At 40.9% G+C, this 17852-nt stretch overlaps 1 protein-coding gene across 1 annotated transcript in view; it reads right to left on the bottom strand.

The window, feature by feature from the left end:
- The window catches only part of LOC134359595 (mucin-19-like), a 65689-nt gene that overhangs the window by 14612 nt on the left and 33225 nt on the right, over window positions 1-17852 (bottom strand). The window contains exons 8-17 of the mRNA XM_063073092.1: window positions 12091-12149; window positions 11863-11988; window positions 9348-9468; window positions 9132-9270; window positions 8192-8296; window positions 8028-8100; window positions 7808-7945; window positions 5568-5723; window positions 2758-2852; window positions 1799-1925 (exon numbers count right to left, since the gene is read on the bottom strand). Of these exons, the coding sequence (XP_062929162.1) occupies window positions 1799-1925; window positions 2758-2852; window positions 5568-5723; window positions 7808-7945; window positions 8028-8100; window positions 8192-8296; window positions 9132-9270; window positions 9348-9468; window positions 11863-11988; window positions 12091-12149 (1139 nt within the window). The remainder of the gene's footprint in view (window positions 1-1798; window positions 1926-2757; window positions 2853-5567; window positions 5724-7807; window positions 7946-8027; window positions 8101-8191; window positions 8297-9131; window positions 9271-9347; window positions 9469-11862; window positions 11989-12090; window positions 12150-17852) is intronic.

Genomic DNA, 17852 nt, shown 5'->3' with positions numbered 1-17852 from the left:
CACATCCATGATAGGGTGGCATGTGGCGTGTTGGCCTTCATTAGTTGGTGGATTGAGTTCAGGAGCTGTGAGGTAATATTGCAGTTCTATAAAACCGTGGCTGAACCTCACTTGGAGTTTGTGTTCAGTTCTGGTTGCTTCATTATAGGAGGGATATGGAAGCTTTAGAGAGGGTACAAAGGAGATTTACCAGGATGCAGACAGGATAAGAGAGCATGTCTTATGAGGATGGGTTGACTGAGCTAGGGCTTTTCTCTTTGCAGTGAAGGAGGATGAGACTTGACTTGATAGAAGTGCACAAGATTATAAGAGGCATGTATCCCAGGGCAGATACGGTTAATATGAGAGGGTATAATTTTAAGGTAACTGGAGAAAAATATAGTGGGTATGTCAGAGTCATGTTTTTAAAAAATCTTTTTATTGATTTAAAAAAAACATAAATACAGTCAAGAGGAGAATTAGTTCAAAGATATATATCAGTAACAATAAAAACCAAGATTAAGACAAACATTGTCAAAATCATAGACATTGTTAAACTAGTATAAAATATATAATAATAAAAAAATGAAAATAACAACTGTCCTCTTACCAGTTTATGAAGGGAAAGGGAAAAAAATGGGTTTTGAATGAAAACAAAGAAAAAAAGCCTCACTACACTATAATAAAACAAAAAAAAAGGGACTGGGCAGTCCATTTTGAGGATATGACCAAAAAAAGAAAGAAAGAAAGACTTTCTGATCAAATCTGAAACTTCGAAAAAAAGATTGAAAGAAAAAAAACGACTTTCACCTTGTTTACGAATATGTGTCTCCTGCGCAAAAATAATATCTGCATGAAGTGTTTTTAATTTCTTAAAAATTTTTCTACATTTAATATGTTGGTTCATACCATTTAAATTCCAAGATATATTGATTTTATTGAGATCCATATTTAAAATTTAACTTAAAAATTCTATGAAGTAATCTAATGCACAGGCGCAACCTAAATCGGAAGAAAGGTCGAAGCTTGACTCGATCAGAAAGAACAGCAAGATGATTGACAAAGAAAAACCCCTCAGGACTGCCCAGTCGAAGAAAAACTAACCTATTTGCCCCACCCACCTCCCCCAAAAGCCCAGAAATTGTCCAATAGGCAAACAACATGCTAAAGTACTGACCTTTAACCCCTGTCTCCAGATGGCAGCTCCATTTACAGAGTAAAAAAAATTACCACCACCAAAAGGACATAACAAAGAATACATAAAGAAGTAAGCAAATTCCAAATATTTTTATATTATGTCTAATAGTAATTAAGACTGCGTTAATGACGGCCATGTCATGTTCTTACACAGAGAGGGGTGGGTGCATGGAACGCACTGCCTGGGGTGGTGGCAGAGGCAGATGCATTATCGACATTTAAGTGACTCTTAGATAGACACATGGATGGAAGAAAAATGGTGGGCTGTGTGGGAGGGAAGGGTTAGATTGATCATGGTGCAGGTTGAAAGGTTGGCACAACATCATGAGTCAAAGGGTTTGTACTGTGGCGTAATGTTCTATATTCTATTTTCTAGATGGTGTATGATGGCTGTGGTGTCTACATCACATGGAAGCACTAGACCAAGCCAAGGTGCTTGAAAGGCAAGCACCAAGCACGGACATGAAAGTAAATGGTGCCTGAGTGCCTGTAAAGCTTCTTACAGCTCAGGCTAATAAATACATTTGTGAAAGGCTGATAAATACATTTCAGTTGAGCCAGTTTAGGGTTAGGGACATTAAGACTAGTGAAAACTTTACAAAACTCAATCTTCTCAACATACTGCAAATGTCTCTTCTCCAGTTTCTCACAATGACACCATTTGCAGCACATTCATGGGCATAGGCTCCCAATGCTGCACACAGGCAGTCGTTGATATTCTCACAGGCACAGGTAGTAGCCACGCACATCTGGAAAAAAGGAAATTAGCCTAATTAATCTCATTGTTCTCATTGTTGTACCAACAGATTATCTTAATGGGGCATGATGGCAGTGGTGTCTAATCACATAACAGCACTGGAACATGCCTAGGTGCTCGAGTCCTATCAAATGTTGAAAGGTCTTGATAGAGTAGCTGTAGAGAGGATGAGTCCTATGGTGGGGAACCTAAGACCAGAGGACACAGCCCCAGAATAGAAGGATGTACATTTAGAACAGAGAGGAGGAGGAATTTCTTTAGACAGTTGTGAATCTGTGAAATTTGTTGCCACAGACGGCTGTGGAGGCAAAGTCATTGGGTATGTTTAAGGCAGAGGTTGATAGATTCTTGATTAGTCAGGACATGGAGGGATATGGGGAAAAGGCAGGAGATTGAGGCTGAGAGGGAGATGGATCAACCATGAAGAAATGGGACAGACTCAATAGGACAAATGGCCTAATTCTGCTCCTATATCTTGTGGTCTTGTGGTCTAATCCACATATAAACATGTCAAAAACTGTGCTTAGTAAATAATAGATGATAATATCATATAAGAACACAAGGACAAGCCAAGGTGCATGAAAGGCAAGCACCAAGCACAGACATACAGTCATTGACTTTTGTCATGTTTTAAATTGTAAGTTGTTTTGAAATCTTTCTTTATTGATAGATTTCATTTTTCCTTTGTGATAGTGATGCTCAGTGATAGATGGTGGATGAGTATGGGATTGCTGGTAAATAAGGTGTTGAAGTCTGATTACTGGCTTCACAACCAAATGCTTTGTATTGTTTTCCCAATATTAACTCCTCCACGGGATCCTTACCTGGTAGTAATTCATGTAATCCACTGTGGAGTGACATACTGAGAAAGCACCTGCTGGACTTTTGAGAAGGGAACAGTGCTGTTTGGCATAGTTTTCTGCAAATCAAGTTTAGTAACAGATGTTTTAAATCACCATATTTTAAGAATTAATTCAAATATAATAACTAAAACAAATTAATTTTATTCTAATAAAATCTCAACATTCATGCACATCTCCACTGCATCATTTGACTTCCTGGTTTTGTGCCTTTGGTACAATTCTGAATTAATTACTTTGCCCTCTAAATGTACATGTTAATAGTTACTATAGAAGTAAGCCTATAAACATAATGGACAGTAGTTTCCTTTCAAAGGATCTGTTTAGTTCCAACTCCCATTCACAATGCAAGTTATAATATTGTGAATTTTTTTCTTTCCATAGAAAAACCTCAGAGATGTGGAGAGGAAAGATCTGCTTGCATATCATAAATTCTGTGATTATTAACTGAAGTTTGTGATGGGATAGATTTTGATTTAAATGGACTTTTCAAAATCATAACCCAAAGAATGGAGAGTTTGGGGATATATCAGTTTACCCCCTGCTACCCACACATCTTAAGACCATCTCAAGTATTCGATTCCATGTACTACTATTTTCCACGTGTTGATACTGGTCCCATATCAAAGCTTCTCGAGCTCTCCTTTTTTTCTCCTTGTTCATAATAGTACCTTCTTTCCACTCAATTTGCTCTTCCCTTCTGAAGTCTAATGCTTATTTTCTCTTCCCATTAATAACTGCCACTAGAGTTTCATTTCATTTCCAGGACCTTTCATCATTCACTTCCGTAATGTCCCACGATGATCTTCTTTCTATTACCTCCAATTAACTTCTTGTTTCTTTTGCCCTGAATACCCAGAGTATTTTCTTCCCCATTCTATATGCTGTTGCAGGCAAAAGGTACATAAAAGAACAGCAACTTACCAATCTAAACCAACAATATTTCTTCCAGGATAACTGTATTGTTAAGTGGCAAATTCTACCAAATTCAGCCCTTGTTCACAAACCTATTGCACGATTGAGGGTACCCAGCAAAAACAGAGATGAGGACAAATTTTTTTAGCCAGAGGGTCGTGGATTTGTGGAATTCGTTGCCACATATGGCTGTGGAGGCCCGATCATTGAGGGTGTTTAAGGAGGAGGTCGACAGGTATCTAATTAGTCAGGGTATCTAGGGATATGGGGAAAAAGCCGGAAATTGGAACTAGGTGGGTGAATAGTTTAGCTCATGGGGGAGCTGCGGAGCAGACTCGATGGGCCGAATGGCCCACTTCTGCTCCTTTGTCTTGTGATCTTGTGATTGCAGAAATACCCCAAGACCCGAGGTCACTGTACCACGTCTGCCCTTGGCAATTTTTTTCTATTTTCTTTTTGTTTTGAACAACATCATGAACAGCAGCTCAGAGTCTAAAATTTTAATGAGGTCATTCCAGCAGCAGAAGAAATGGAAAAACTTGGGCTGTCACTTGCAGAACACTGAGATGAAATCGCTCAGGCCTTGTACTGCCCAGAAGACAGGGACGCCAGAATATTTCCATGCTGTTTTAATAGATGGCGAGACCATCAAAATTACCCTCATGGGTCGAATGCAGATGGTGAGACTTTTAATGAGTCCTGATGAATGGTCTGGGCCTGAAATGTCAGCTCTTCATTCATGTCCATAGATGCTGCCTGACCTGCCGAGTTCCTCCAGCATTTTGTGTGTGTTGCTCTGGATTTCCATCACCTGCAAAATCTCTTGCGTTTATGGTGAGGCTTTTGCTGAAATTAGTATGTCTTCTTTGGGTTCAATTATTTTTGAAACTGAAATACTTTCATGAGTCGAAGGAAATTCAATCAATATTTGAATCTATCTTTCCTGGTACTGTCTTTTTACTTAGTTCCTTGTGTACTATAACACGTTAGTGAACAATAAAACTGCCTTCAGACTACTACACACATCAAAGTTGCTGGTGAACGCAGCAGGCCAGGCAGCATCTGTAGGAAGAGGTGCAGTCGACGTTTCAGGCCGAGACCCTTCGTCAGGACTAACTGATAGCGAGTCTGAGTCAAAGTATGGTCGAAAAGTTGAAGAGCCGAAGAAATTACAGATGGGGAGCAGTGAGAGATGGTTTCACTGAACTCCCGTCGAAGAGAGGATCTAAACTTCTTCGGTGTAGGCATCACCGGAAGAGGCTTCGCAGTAGTGAATTTAAACGCAAACAACAGGAATTCTGCAGATGCTGGAAATTCAAGCAACACACATCAAAGTTGCTGGTGAACGCAGCAGGCCAGGCAGCATCTGTAGGAAGAGGTGCAGTCGACGTTTCAGGCCGAGACCCTTCGTCAGGACTAACTTTTTTTTTCAGACTACTACACTGGGACTGGCTTAAGAAAAACAGGGAAACCTCTTGAGCAAAGGAAGAGTGTTGATGCTGTAAGATGCTTGTTTGACCAGCTAACTTGTATGTTACATATTGGTTGAGAAAAACTAGAAAACTGGGATATAACTAATCTCATGTTTTGAAGCAAATTATTCACACAGAAAATAATGTGACTGTAAGGTATTATACAAAAGGGGCAGTGTGAGAGAGAATTTTATGAACTGAATATTGAAGGGTGACCTAAATTTAAGGTTACACATCAGGCTTGTCACTACCCCTTGAGACTGCAAGGTATCAGTCGGATGCTTTAACTTCAGTGCAGGAGAGAAATTGGCCAGGAATTTTTTAAACAATGCAGCTGAATAAAACTATTTTTCTATTATTAAAAAGCACAATTGTTTTCTGTATTACCGTTTTCTGAACTAATGCATGGCTCAGGTGGGCTCGACAGAGGGCAGTTGTTTTCAGTGGCCCAAGAATTAGCAAAAGTAAGAGGGGCATCTTCCACAATGTTATATGCAGATAAGAAGTCGTCATTTGCATTGTCATTAAAGGTGCCACATAGACCTGTGAAACAGAAAATATATATCATTAGAATAATACATTAACATGTCGTTTAATCTGATTCATTGCTAAAGTGATTACAACAGTAATTTTTACCACCCGCAGTGGCTCTGCTTTCAACAAAACCTTAGTTGGTGGGACACTTGCTCTTGGGTTGAAAGGTTATGTATTCTAATGCCACTTTTGAAATATATTCCAGTGTGTTACCATATCATTACAGGACCATTCAGTCAACTATAATGTTTTTAACTGAGACATTAAAACCAGCGTTCTGGGGTAAAAGCATGCAATTTCAAGGTGCTTTTCCCAAGAGGAGAAGAACAAACTTTTAGGCATCCTATGCAATATTTATCCTTCAGCTAACAACTTAATAAAGTAAAAGAAGTAACCTGGTAATTATCTATGAGATGGTTGCGCAATTCTACAAATATTTTAATTTTCCACCTGCTTTATTACATATGTGAAAGGTACTGAGGCTATGTCCACACTAGACTGGATAATTTTGAAAACGCTGGTTTCATGTAAAACCAATAGGCGTCCACACCAGGTGTTTTTGAAAATACCTCCATCCCCATTAAAACGGATATTTGGGTGAATCTCCTCCCACTGGGCACGCGCAGGATACACAGAAAACAAGTGAAGTGGAAACGGTGGACTTGGTGCGCGTTTGTCCAGTTACAGACTAGAAAAACTTAAAGGAAATTGCCAAACGAAAGACTTGGTGCGCGTTTGTCCAGAAACACTTCCTACAGCCATAGTCTCTTCACCGATGAAAGAGACGACAGCTAAAAGTAAATGCAATAAGGCTTGTTACTGGGCAAAAGTGAAATTTGCTGTTACCTCATTTGTTTGCCTTTACCTTTGCCATGTCTTTGTGTATTATTTTGTTGTATTTAACATGCAATAAAATGAGTTACTGGGCAAAAGTGACAATTGCATCTATTGAATATTTGCACAAGCAATACATTAATAAAACACCTTGTTAAATGTATAAAATATGTCTGCATCAGTGTTATCTTGTATTTCCATACAACGTTACATTAGGCTGTTACACATCTATTTTCAGACATTGTTGTGGTGTTGGAGGTTGCGTTCAAGAAAACAATGAAATGTCGCTCTGCCACCACCATTTGTTCTGGCACGTCATGACAGTGTTTTTAAAATTAGCCGGTTACCCTATACACACTACAACGGCCAACCGGCGTTTTCAGATTTAAACCCTCTGAAGAGTGTTTTAGAAAAGCTCCATTTCTGGGGGAGGAAAACGCTGTTTCAGTGTGGACGGAAGGTCAAAATGAAAAGAAAAGGCTTTGGTTACGGATTTAACCGGTCTAGTGTGGACGTAGCCTGTGATTATGCATATATATTTGCTAGCCTTCTGGTACCATCTGGTTTTTGCCAGATCTTTGATAATTAAAATTTATGTGGAATTGGAACATGCAATGCATGAAAACATAGCAATTTACTGTTTATACAGAATGCATAAAGAAATCATTACATTATTGGGCATCATGGTAGCATATCAGCTAGTGCAACACTATCACAGCTTGGGGAGTCGGAGTCTGGAGCTCAGACCCAGTGCCCCCTGTAAGGAGTTTGTACACCCTCCTCGTGGAATGTGTGGCTTTTCGCCGGTGCTCCGGTTTCCTCCCACAGTCCGAGTTTGTCACTTGGACATTGTAAATTGCCCCGCGATTGGGTTAGGGTTAAATCGGGGTGGTCGGGGGTTGCTGGGGGTTGCTGGGGGTTGCTAGGTGGCAGGGCTTGAAGGGCCGGAAGGGCCTATTCTGCAAGGTATCTCTAAATAAATAAATTGTATTCCCAAAATAAAGGCCAATAATTCATGTTTCAGACAGTTCACAAATTAATCTAAATGATAAGAAAATTAACAGGCGCCTGATTGTATTGGGGAGGGGAAAGCTAGGGTGAGAGAATGTGACAGAACTGATACATGCACAGTCAAAAGGGAAACATGAATAGCATTATTCTAGAGCACAGTCCAGTGCTCTTTCCATGTGTTCGATGGGATTTAATTTTATGCATTGAGATAGCAGTCAAGTACAGTTTAGAAGAATTAAATACTTCACCTCTTGTGCGACCTTGTAAAACTTCAGGCAGTGAGATGTAAAGCTGCATGATGAGAGATGTCTGCACTTGCATTTTCAGTCCAAATGCAGTTGCCACTTGAAGGAACATGGAAGACTGTTGAAATATTATTATATCAGCTGTAAAAAGAGAAAGAAACAAAAGTTTTGTTAGTTTTGTTGCTATTTATTTAGTAAGTAAAACAGGATTATTTTCTTTTACCTGTTCTAAGGGGAAGACCAACTTTGTTCCCATCAGAATAAACACTACCATCACTAGTAAAAGTATAACGGCTCTATACAAAAGAGAGAGAAAAAACGGAATATTTGTTTTGTAATTTCTGAAACACACCACTAACAGAAATGATATGATTAATATATTCTCACCTGCTGGTTGGAGAGTACCACACGGTGTAAACACGCCTCTTTAAGTGCAGTTTGACATGGCCTCACTTCAATCACTACATTCCATGCATTTGTCTCTGCGTAAAACTATAAAACACAAAAATATATATTCTGACAAATTGATATGTGAGTTAATATATTACTGACTCCAAACTCTGAACTAATCCAAATTCCAGCATCTTATTTGAATTTGTATGAATTTTAAAGCTTATAAATTATTTTTACTGCACATTTATAAAATGCATTTTAATGCAATTGTCTATGTGGAAATAATTAAGAATTTTGAATTTAGTGAAATTGTTAGTTATTTTAAAAGAGACAATTCAATGGTAATACTTAATTCAAACATTTCTCACCCTAATTCATTCATTCCCATCAATGCGGCTTATACTTTCCATTAGTACATTCATGCCTCTCACCACAACCACTCAAGGTGACATAACTTGTTACAGTTTAACTTCCTCGAGTTAAAGAAGTTTCTCCTCAATTTCCCTGGTTTTATTAATTATTCCTCGTAGTTATGAATTAGTCATGGATTTTCTGTCAGGATTACTTTTCTAAGGTTTGACCTGTTTGTTTATACACAAATGTGCATGCACAACAATATGCATACATGAAAGCATACTATATGTTGCTTGCATCCTTGAAGCATGCCAGAATTATACACATTATTAAAACTATTTAATATATATTTTAAGTTTTTAGTTGTTAAATATGCATCTACTGGACATGTGATTTTCATTCCCCATAGGCACTGGAAATTCAGAAATAACAAAGGTAACCCCCTTTGTTCTTTAAAGGTATGCCCCGCTGCTAAGTAATCAAAATTGAGCAAATATAGATGGAAGTTTGACTAATTTTGCACACATCTTGATTTATTTTACTCCCTCCCTAGTAGCATGGGAAATGAGATCTTACGTACAACAACAGCATAGTAAGAGCAATCTCCTTTCATTGTGTAATATTTATTGTCAAATGTTGTTATGTGAGATCCTTCTTCAATTTTGCATCTTCCAGGGCAGCTGATGTCTGAACAGTTCCACATTCCACTATGACAAAAACTAACAAAGAAAAATGCAACCATTAGAAAGTTAGCAAAATAGTTCAGTGTTTTATATGAAAAATCTGTTGCAATTACCATGTATGACAAGAAGTGTTTCTTATTTCTCCAGGTTCATAGATCTTTCCACCATATTCACAAGGACAAGTATTTTTGCTGATGCACCGACCCTCTCCTCTTATGTCATCGAGGACAGTGCCTGAGTTGGATAAAATAAGTAATTAATGGCATCTTGGTCCAACAAAGAGTGTGGCTTTCACTTCAATTGAGAATAATTGTGACCGTTGTTATTGCAACAGAGAGTAGGGTTTGCATTTTATCAAAGCTTCTAGACTATTTTAGAGTAAATTCAGTAATAATTTTCTTGATAAGTTACAAACAAGAGAAAATCCGCCCTGCCGAAGAGTCTTGGCCCAAAACATCAACAGTGCTTTTTTCCATAGATGCTGCCTGGCTGGTTGAGTTCCTCCAGCATTTTGTGAATGCTGATAAGTTACAACACAACACAACACTGTTTTTGTGTAGAACTTAAACCTTATTGTGAGTGGGGACTGATCTTTTTGAAGCCATGGTCTCTGCTCGTTCTGACTTTACTCACCATATTAGTGGATTTATGGCCAAGTTTGCTGATGATACAAAGATAGGTGGAGGAGCGGGTAGCGTTGAGGAAGCAGAGAGCCTGCAGGGAGACTTAGATAATTTAGAGGAATGGTCAAAGAAATGGCAAATGAAATACAATGTTGGAAAGTATATGGTCATGCACTTTTGTTGAAGAAATAAATAGGCAGACTATTATTCAAGCAACACACATCAAAGTTGCTGGTGAACGCAGCAGGCCAGGCAGCATCTCTAGGAAGAGGTACATTCGACGTTTCAGGCCGAGACCCTTCGTCAGGACTAACTGAAGGAAGAGTTAGTAAGATTCAGATGGGGAGAGAATCCAAAATGCAGAGATGCAAAGGAACTCGGGAGTCCTTATGCAGGATACCCTAAAGATTAACCTCCAGGTTGAGTCAGTGGTGAAGAAGGCAAATGCAATGTTGGCATTCATTTCTAGAGGTATAGAATATAAGAACAGGGATGTGATGTTGAGGTTCTATAAGGCACTCGTGAGACCACACATGGAGAATTGTGTGCAGTTTTGTGCTCTTTATTTTAGAAAGGATATACTGATTTTGGAGGGGGTTCAGAGAAGATTCACGAAAATGATTCCAGGAATGAAAGGGTTACCGTATGAGGAATGTCCGGCAGCTCTTGGGCTGTATTCCCTGGACTTCAGGAGAATAAGAGGGGAGTCTCATAGAAACATTCCGAATGTTAAAAGGCCTGAACAGATTAGATATGGCAAAGTAATTTCTCATGGTAGGGGAGGCCAGGACAAGAGGGCTCGACTTCAGGATTGAAGGATGTCCATTTATTAGAGAAATGCGGAGAAATTACTTTAGTCAGAGGGTGGTAAATCTGTGGAATTTGTTGTCATGAGTGGCTGTGGAGGCCAAGTCTTTGGGTACATTTAAGGCAGAGATAGATAGGTTCTTGATTAGGCAGGGCATCAAAGGGTATGGGGAGAAGGCAGGGGAGTGGGGATGACTGGAAGAATTGGATCAGCCCATGATTGAATGGTGGAGCAGACTCGATGGGCTGAATGGCCTACTTCTGCTGCTATATCTTATGGTCTTATATCAACTTTCAGGTATGTTCCCAGTTGGATTGTTTGCTATCTTTAAAGAGAATGTGGCAATGATACCAATTGGCCCACTATAAGTGGTATGGACTGTACATCAATTACATGCAGTGTATATTTATCTATAGCAACAGTGTAATCTATCTTGAGTGATAATGTCTGTCAGTCTTTACTAACCATCAAAACAGACAAATGGAATATAATTTAACCAAAGGTCTACATCTCTAAAAGCAAAGTATTTCCTCAACAGGATGCCTGATTTGTGTATTATCATGAATGACTGAACATTTATTATTTTTTTAGCAACACACACAAAATGCTGGAGGAACTCAGCAGGCCAGACAGCATCAATAGAAAGGAGTACAGTTGATATTTCAGGCCAAGACACTTCATCAGAACTGGAGAAAAAATATGAGGAGTCAGGTTAGGAGGTGGGGGAAGGGAGGAAGAATCACAAGCTGATAGGTGAAACCGGGAGGGGGGAGGGGTGAAGTAAAGAGCTGGGAAGCTGATTGATAAAAGAGATACAGGGCTGGAGAAGGGGGAATCTGATGGGAGAGGACTGAAGGCCATGGAAGAAAGAAAAGGGGGAGGAGCACCAGAGGAAGGTGATGGGCAGGTGAGGCGATGAGGTGATAGAGGGAAAAGGAAATGGGGGAATGGTGAGGAGCGAGTTGCAATTACTGGAAGCTTGAGAAATTGATGTTCATGCCATCAGGTTGGAGGCTAACCAGCCAGAATGCAAGATGTTGCTCCCCAACCTGAGTGTGGCCTCATCGTGACAGTACAGGAGGTCATGGACTGACATGTCAGAATGGTAATGGGAAGTGGAATTAAAATGGCTGGCCACTGGGAGAACCCGTTTTTTCTGACGGATGGAGTAGGTGTTGAATTTTTTGGAATAGTTACCTTCAGGGCATTCGCAAGTATTCACACATGTGTCACATTGTTGCTGCGTTTCTGGGTCGGAGCAAGAGGGTACACACAGAGCACCACATTCCTTGTAGAGTTGGTTTCCAGGACAACCAGGGCTTACTGGTTAAACAAGTTATACATTTGTGTAAATCTCAGAATGCTTCGAGAATAGAGTTATATATTTCAGCATTAATATTAAATATTTATTGATTTAACTCTTACCACATGCAACCTTTGATCTCCATTGTTGCCAAATTTTCTGCAAGGTGATATCATGATCACTATAAACAATAAAGACTTTTAATAAGTGAGTCACATTACTGAAGTATTTTTTAATCTGAAATTTGTTATTTCTATCATTTATACTGTATATAATTTCATTGTTTCTCAATGGTTTTAATGAAGTGATCCTTCCACAGGATTCAGGACCAGTCCCACCATTTGCAAGGTTTCATCATGTTATTCCATCAAATTGATGGCACCTTCTATCTATCTATCTATCCATCTAGATACAGCATGGAACAGGCCCTTCTTGCCCTTCATAAGAACATATGAAATAGGAGCTGGAGTTAGCCATCTGGCCCATTGAGCCTGCTCCATCATTCAATAAAATCATGGCTGATCTAACCATGGACTCATCTTACCACAGAACTCAGCGTGCCCCAATTTAACCTGAGTCAAATCAATGACCAATTAATATACAGGTACCAACTCTTGGGTCTTTGAACTGTGGGAGAAAACTGGAGGAACAGAAGAAACCAACACAATCACGGGGAGAATGTACAAACTCCTAACAGATAGTGGCCAGAATTGAACATGGGTCACAGGTACTGTAAAATGTTGTGCTAACCACTTCTCTACCATGCTGCCCCAGTTACTTATTATGCTGGACTCAGGGTAGGGTGGCTCTTTTAAGCTTTAATTCCCAATGTTTGGGGGAATCATCAGATAGTCTGTAAGATATTGTCTGAAGAGAGAGCTGTTTTTCACAAGCACTTCCATTGTTTTGAGGCCAGGCTGATAGAGATAGCAAAGTGGATTAGGCAGTCCATCCAAGTTATTGATACCTGACTCAGTTTGAGTGTTGCAGGCATTCTTGTATTCTATCACATAGGAAATCTACAGCACAATACAGGACATGCTGAACATGTCCTTACCTTAGAAATTACCCAGAGTTACCAGTAGCCCTCTATTTTTCTGAGCTCCATGTAGCCATCCAGGATTCTCTTAAAAGACCCAACGTACCCGCCTCCACTGGCAGCCCATTCCATGTACTCACCACTCACTGCTTAAAAACACTTACCCCTAACATCTCCTCTGTACTTACTTCCAAGCACCTGAAAACTGTGCCCTCTCATGCTAGCCATTTCAGCTCTGGGAAAAAGCCTCTGACTTTCCACATGATCATTGCCTCTCATCAACTTATACACCTCTATCAGGTCACCTCTCATCAACTGTCGCTCCAAGGAAAAAAGGCTGAGTTCACTCGACCTATTCTCATAAGACATGCTCCCCAATCCAGGCAACATCCCTGTAAATCTCCTCTGCACCCTTTCTATGGTTTCCACATCCTTCCTATAGTGAGGTGACCAGAACTGAACACAGTATTCCAAGTGGGGTCTGACCAGGATGCTATATAGCTGCAACCTCTCAGCTTCTAAACTCAACCCACGATTGACGAAGGCCAATGTACCGCATGCTTTCTTAACCACAGAGTCAACCTGTGTAGCAGCTTTCAGTCTCTTATGGACCCGGACCCCAAGATCCCTCTGATCCTCCACACTGCCAAGAGTCTTGCCATTAATACTATATTCTGTCATCATATTTGACCTACCAAAATGATCCACCACAGACTTATCTCGGTTGAACTCCATCTGCCTCTTCTCAGCCCAGTTTTGCATCCTATCAATGTCCCGTTGTAACCTCTGACAGCCCTCCACACTATCCACAACACCTCCAACCTTTGTGTCATCAGCAAATTTACTAAGCCATCCCTCCACTTCCACATCCAGGTCACTTATAAAAATCATGATGAGTAGGCGTCCCAGAACAGATCCCTGAGGCACACCACTGGTGACTGATCTCCATGCAGAATATGACCCATCTACAAGCACTCTTTGCCTTCTGTGGGCAAGCCACTTCTGGATGCACAAAGCAATTTCCCTTGGATCCCATGCCTCCTTACATTCTCAATAAGCCTTGCATGAGGTACCTTGTCAAATGCCTTGCTGAAATCCATATACACTACATCTAGTGCTCTACCTTCGTCAATGTGTTTAGTCACATCCTCAAAAAGTTCAATCAGGCTCATAAGACACGAATGACCTGCCCTTGACAAAGCCATGCTGATTATTCCTAATCTTATTATGTCTCTCCAAATGTTCATAAATCCTGCCTCTCAGGATCTTCTCCATCAACTTACCAACCACTGAAGTAAGACTCACTGTCTATGATTTACTGGGCTATCTCTACTCTCTTTCTTGAATAATGGAACAACATCCGCAAGCCTCTAATCCTCCAGAACCTCTCCCATCCCCATTGATGATAAAAATATCATTGCCAGAGGCTCAGCAATCTCCTCCTTTGCCTCCCACAGTAGTCTGGGGTACATCTCATCCGGTCCCAGTGACATATCCAACTTGATGCTTTCCAAAAGCTCCAGCATATCCTCCTCCTTAATATCTACATGCTTAAGCTTTTCAGTCCACTGTAAGTCATCTCTACAATCACCAAGATGCTTTTCCATAGTGAATACTGAAGTAAAGTATTCATTAAGTACCTCTGCTATCTCCTTCAGTTCCATACACACTTTCCCACTGTCATACTTGATTGCTCATATTCTCTCGTCTTATCCTTTTACTCTTCACGTACCTGTTGAATGCTTTGGGGTTTTCCTCAATCCTGTCCACCAAGGCCTTCTCATGGCCCCTTCTGGCTCTACTAATTTCTTTCTTAAGCTCTTTACTGCTAGCCTTGTAATCTTCTAGATCTCTATCATCACCTAGTTTTTTTGAAACTTTTGTAAGCTCTTCTTTTCTTCTTGATTAGATTTACAACAGCCTTTGTACACCTTGGTTCCTGCATCCCTACCTCATTGGAACGTACCTATGCAAAACTCCATGCAAATATCCCCTGAACATTTGCCACATTTCTTCTGTACATTTCCCTCAGAACATCTGTTCCCAATTTATGCTTCCAAGTTACTGCCTGATAGCCTCATATTTCCTCTTATTCCAATTAAACACTTTCCTAACTTATCTGTTCCTATCCCTCTCCAATGCTATGGTAAAGGAGATAGAATTGTGATCACTATCTCCAAAATGCTCTCCCACTGAGAGATCTGACACCTGACCAGGTTCATTTCCCAATACTAGATCAAGTACAGCCTCTCCACTTGTAGGCTTATCTACACATTGTGTCAAGAATCCTTCTTGAACATACCTAACAAACTCCACCCCATCTAAACCCCTTGCTCTAGGAAGATGCCAATGGATATTTGAGAAATTAAAATCTCCCACCACGACAATCCTGTTATTATTACACCTTTCCAGAATCTGTCTCCCTATCAGCTCCTCAAAGTCAATGTTAGTATTGAGTGGTCTATAAAAAACACCCAGTAGAGTTATTGACCCCTTCCTCTTCCTAACATCCACCCACAGAGACTCCGTAGAAAATCCCTTGACGTCTTCCTCCTTTTCTGCAGCTGTGACACTATCTCTGATCAACAGTGTCATGCCCCTGCCTCTTTTGCCTGCCTCCCTGTCCCTTCTGAAACATCTAAAACCTGACACTCGAAATAACCTTTCCTGCCCGTGAGCCATCCAAGTCTCTGTAATGGCCACAACATCACAGCTCCAAGTACTGATCCACGCTCTAAACTCATCTGCTTTGTTCAATATACTCCTTGCATTAAAATAGACACATCTCTAACCATCGGTCTGAGTGCGTCCCTTCTCTATCACCTGCCTATCCTCCCTCTCACACTGTCTCCAAGCTTTCTCTATTTGTGAGCCAACCTCCCTCTCCTCAATCACATCAGTTCGGTTCCCACCCGCCAGCAATCCTAGTTTAAACTCTCGCCAACAGCCTTAGCAAACCTCCCCGCCAGGATATTGGTCCCCCTGGGATTCAAGTTCTTTTTGTACAGGTCACTCCTGCCCCAAAAGAGGTCCCAATGATCCAGAAATCTGAATCCCTGCCCCATGCTCCATCCCTCAGCCATGCATTTATCCTCCACCTCACTTTATTGCTGTACACACTGTCACGTGGCACAGGCAGTAATCTCTAATTGACTACCTTTATGGTTCTGCTTTTCAACTTCATTCCTACCTCCCTATATTCTGCTTTCAGGACCTCCTCCCATTTCCTGCCTATGTCATTGGTACCAATATGTACCACGACCTCTGGCTGTTCTTCCCACTTCACGATATCGTGGATGCAGTCCCTGACCCTGGCACCTGGGAGGCAAACTACCATCCGTGCTTCTCTCCTGTATCCACAGAATTGCCTGTCTGACCCCCTGACTATAGAGTACCTGCTGCCAACCTCTTCCTTTCCCTACCCTTCTGAGCCACATGGCCAGACTCTGTGCCAGAGGCATGACCACCATTGCTTCCCCCAGGTAGGCGTCCCTCCCCCCGAGAGTACTCAAGCAGGAGAACTTATTGTCAAGGGGTACAGCCACAGGGGTACTTTCTAGCCTCTGACTCCTGACTGTTTCCCACTTCTCTGTTTCCCCAGGCCCCGGTGTGACTACCTGCACATAGCTCCTATCTATCATCTCCTCACTTTCCCTCACCAGATGAAGGTGTCATGGTCCCAATTGTTAATTTCCTATCTTGATCCTAATTTCCTTTGATTATGCCTTGATTCTGACCGTTAATTTCCCATTTACTGCTAATTCTCTTTGATGACGGCACACCTGGTCTACCAAGACCTGCAGCATAAGGACCCTGGCATTACAACCATTAGTTCCCAGATCGTTGGTCTTTTTCCTGTGAGATAACTATGTTTCCTGACTGCTTAGAACCGTTTGTTCTAAGTTTAGCTCCAGTTTCAAGGTTTACCTGTGAGACTCCGTTTCTCTGAGTCAAGACTCCGTGTCAGGGCTCTATGTCACGATCCCTCCTGTTTGCTGTTCGGCGTTTATGCCAGTGTAAGCATCCAAACTCAGTCTCTGTGCCTGTGTCCTGCACTTGGGTTTACTTCCTTCGCTCCTTGCAACCAAAGGTCATCGAGCTGCATCTCCAGTTCCCTAACACGGTCCCTAAGGAGTTGTAGCTTGCTTTTCTACTCCCTCTTTAATACTTACACCTTTCTAGAGCTTTGTGTCCTTTCTGACTTTCGCTAGGAAGTTATCTGGGATAATTTTATCTCATTTTGGGATAAGGGCCAGGGAATCTCTCTCCTCACCAGCATTGGTGTAGAGGTTCTCTTGTCACATGCAGCATATACACTGATGAACCCAATGTGCCAATTCCATCCTAAAATGAACCAGAGCACAAGAAAAGTTCACCTATCCTTCAAGGATAGTTGTTGAATCCTAGTCTAGGTAATTTTCATTAGTAAAAATCAGTGCCTCTTTTCAGATCTGACCCTCCAAAAGAAAGCATACTGACCACCTAGTCCTTTATACTGGATACCATGGCCCTTCACGTTTCATTCAAAGCAGCAAGATCTATATCAATATAAGCTCCTGACTATTCCGTGTCCCAAATATCATGATGCAAAGTGCAGGATGCTTACATAGCTTCAAAGGTTTCAAAGGTACATTTAATGTCAGAGAAATGTATACAATCTATATCCTGAAATACTTTTTCTTCGCAACCATCCACAAAAACAGAGGAGTGCCCCAAAGAATGAATGACAATTAAAAGTTAGAACCCCAAAGCCCCCTCCCCAGCTCCCCTCCTTCCCACTGGTAAGCAGCAGCAAAGCAACAATTCCCCCTCCCCCACCAGCAAAAATAAAGCATTGGTGTTCCC

Source organism: Mobula hypostoma, chromosome 20, assembly GCF_963921235.1.
Source record: "Mobula hypostoma chromosome 20, sMobHyp1.1, whole genome shotgun sequence".
Classification (NCBI taxonomy): Eukaryota; Metazoa; Chordata; class Chondrichthyes; order Myliobatiformes; family Myliobatidae; genus Mobula; species Mobula hypostoma.
The sequence above is the reverse complement of the archived record's forward strand: the minus strand, read 5'-3'. Positions and strand labels throughout refer to the sequence as shown.